This window comes from Lathyrus oleraceus, chromosome 3 (assembly GCF_024323335.1).
Source record: "Lathyrus oleraceus cultivar Zhongwan6 chromosome 3, CAAS_Psat_ZW6_1.0, whole genome shotgun sequence".
In the NCBI taxonomy this organism is placed as follows: domain Eukaryota; kingdom Viridiplantae; phylum Streptophyta; class Magnoliopsida; order Fabales; family Fabaceae; genus Lathyrus; species Lathyrus oleraceus.
In genome coordinates, this window is record NC_066581.1 from 436,335,484 (window position 1) to 436,338,899 (window position 3,416).

General features: G+C 40.5%; 1 protein-coding gene across 1 annotated transcript; it reads left to right on the forward strand.

The window, feature by feature from the left end:
* Positions 1–1,911: 1,911 nt before the first annotated feature.
* Positions 1,912–2,950, forward strand: LOC127131598 (uncharacterized). Its single transcript, XM_051060510.1, has 3 exons — positions 1,912–2,080; positions 2,300–2,671; positions 2,913–2,950. Exons 1-3 carry the CDS (start codon positions 1,912–1,914, stop codon positions 2,948–2,950), a joined length of 579 nt encoding a protein of 192 aa, XP_050916467.1.
* The last annotated feature ends 466 nt before the right edge of the window (positions 2,951–3,416 follow it).

Sequence of the window (3,416 nt, forward strand, 5' to 3'; positions counted from 1 at the left end):
GTATCGGGACCTTCTATTGCCTTTAACTTGTCTTCCATCATACAAAATCTTTGTTCGAAGTCAGCCGGTGTTACCACAAGAAATTGATAGGGCATGTTGAAAACGTAATTAATGAAAGCGCCTTATGGATGTAAGGATTATACCCCACCAAGGGGAGGTTTGAAAGAAAATCTAAGCCCAAGATAAGTAAGAACTGGGGAAACCACAAGTTACCAGAAGATGAAATCGATGGAAGAAGCATGTTTGTTCGAAATCCGTTCTGTCGACTGGACCGGAGATTGGGACTTAAGAAATTCTTGATTGTACCAAACACATAGGGGATGGTGTCGACATCAATACCTGAGCAGGATAAGTTTGAAATTCAAAATGACTAGCAGTTACAAGGAGAATAAGCGCCAAAATATGGAGCAGTTTTCAGATCGTGTGGCACGACGTCTGTCTACATACAGTTATTTTTGAGTAGTTTTGCTTGTAGACAGTTTCTTTAGTTCATTATAAATAGAGGATCCCACAGAGGACTTCAGGTGTTCACTTTGTATCAAAATCACTTGTAAAAAACTTCACATTCCCAGCGCGAGGAAGCAAGAGCTTTTAAGAGTGCTATGTACGTGAATCACCACATTTACTTCAATGCAACTTCCTTATTTTTCAATTGTTCCCACTGAACACTTTATTTTAATTTCTTTTACGTTTGAATTATCCTTTTTTGTTGTTGTCTACGCTGTCGACACTAATTCTATTACGATAATAGAATTCACCAAAAGCGTGTTCGTTATGTATGTCTTTTGAATGTTATAGTGATGTCGGTCACGAGTCACCCATAGTCTATAGCATCATCATTACGTGTGGAAAAACCTTTGTTTGTTCAATACTTTGTCAGAAGCCGTTTCTCACAAAGTGAATAGTCTGTCGAATTGAACGAGTTACCCTGTTATATTAGCACATGTCTTAGGATGAACTGGTCGATCCTGCAAGTAACCCTTAGTTTTAAGGCTTAGGGAGGACCAGCAGTTGTTTACCAATTTCCACAGTAAACAAAATGGCACGCTCAGTGGGACCAGTGCTAGTGTAGTTACGCAATTGCATGAAACTTAGAAGTGGCAAGCTATATAGTAGGCCACAAGAAACTGTGAAAATGTCAAACTCTAATACGCATGAAGTGCCGCAAGGGACTTTATCCACTACGAAAACAATAATTTCACAGGTTGCAACTTTGCCTCTGATGACAAGTGCAACCTCAACGATGTCGACTACAGGTGCGGTTGGAGCATCAATTCCTTTACCTCCACCGGGAGGTTCAGGATCAACGATAACGACGTTTAGACCTTATGTGCCTCGCTTTGGCACCACAGATCCTCTTTATTGATTGTCGTATTCCTTAATGCCAGGATATCAGTCAACATCAAGTGCAACATTGTTTTCAGACAATGCTCAAAATACGAGTCCCTCCTTACAGGGATTAGCGCAAGGGGGCAATGCTCAGAATAGGAATAATACTCAGAATAGAACCATGCTGCTGTCGAATACTTCAATAGCGGTGTTGAGGCAGCAAATGGATGATAGTAATCATGAGTTGGTTAATATGTTAACTAATCAAATGGGTACAGTTTTTAATCCTGTGATACAGGAATCTGCTGAAACAAATAGGCAGGTGGCTAATCAATTAACACGCTTGTGTAACTTCCTAGGGGCACCGACTCAACAGATGGCACAAGTGGTTAGGCAAACCATTCCTGTTCAAGTAGAGATATGGGCAATAGAAGATGAGATAGTCCATGAAGGACAAATCCTTAGACCCCAACGAAATCAAGGCTTGAGTCAGGAGTAGAAGGACGTAACCAAACGGTGTTAGTTAACCGACATCAGGATGCTGATCAAATTGTCGATCAACATCGGCAAGAAGACTTAGTAATGGAAAATAATTTGACAACTATTGTCGAAAGAATTATGGCTAGGAATGGTATGAGTGACACATTGCAAAGGCCACTATATGCTTCCCCATTGACTGAATTTATTCTCCAAACTGAGGCACCTAAAGGAATGAAGGTGCCTAAATACACTAAGTTTGGGGGAGAATCTGGTGAGTCGACAATAGAACATATTGCCAGATATTTAACTGAGTCGGGAGATTTGGCTCATAATGAGTGTTTGAGAGTAAAAAACTTTCCTTCTTCTTTGACTAAGGCTGCCTTCACATGGTTCACTTCTTTGGCCCCAAATTCGATTGATTCGTGGGCCAAGTTGGAAAAGAAGTTCCATGAACAGTTTTATGAAGGGCACTCCAAAATCAGTTTGGCAGAACTGTCTAGCATTAAGAGAAGGTTTGCTGAGAGTATTGACGATTATCTAAATAAATTTAGATCATTAAAGGCCAGGTGCTTTACGCAAGTACCGGAACATGAACTTGTTCAAATGGCTGCTGGGGGGTTAGATTATTCCATTAGGAAGAAAATAGACCCGACCTTTGTAAAGATTATGTCACAATTGGCTGATAGAGTTCGACATCTCGAACGGCTAAGGTTAGAAAAGGTTAGACACCATAAGGCTAAGAAGGAAAAAATAGCATCCGTCGATTATGATGCGACATATCCAATCTATGAGGCTGATTATGCCTCATCGACCGAATTAGAAATTGATGTGGATGAGTTAAAGCCAGGATCTGCTTATGAGTGTCGGTTATTACTTCCTGCACAAGGAAAAAATCCTGTCGAAAACAATCCAAAATTCCCTTTAAAAACTTATACATTTGATGTGACAAAGTGTGAGGAAATTTTTGATTTGTTAGTTAAAGATGGTCAAATGGTGGTGCCACTTGGTACTAAAATACCACCATTGGAACAAAGACAGAAAAGAGGATTTTGTAAGTATCATAATTATCTTGGTCATAATACCTCTAATTGTTATCTTTTCAGGGATCTGGTTTAGAAAGCAATTCAAGAAGGCAGACTGAAATTTGCTGGCCGCAAAATGAAGATCGATGCTGACCCTCTCCACCAGGAGGAAGCTCTATTCGTTGAGCCAGTCGAGATCAACATGGTCGAGATCTCTGAATATGATGAGGCTGACATGTTAGAGAAAATTGATGAAAGCCTAGATGTCGACATAGCTGAAGTTTATCCAAGGGCTGATGAAGATTTGGTAGATTTCCTGTATCGCTGCAAGAATAAGGGTTCACAAGTCTGCTTATGCCCTAGATATGGCGCTGTCACCAACAAAGTCGTTGCTGAAAATTTCCAAAAGCTACAATTGGGAAAAAGCAAAAGAAGTGGGTTGAACAGAGCACACCAGAATGAAAGAATCCCAAGGAAAGCTGTGGAAAATGCTCAAGCAAAGCCTAGGAGATTCGTACCATCGACAAGTTCTCCTAGAGGCACCTGGATCAAGCCTCAGGGAAAACAAGAAACCCCACAAGGTGT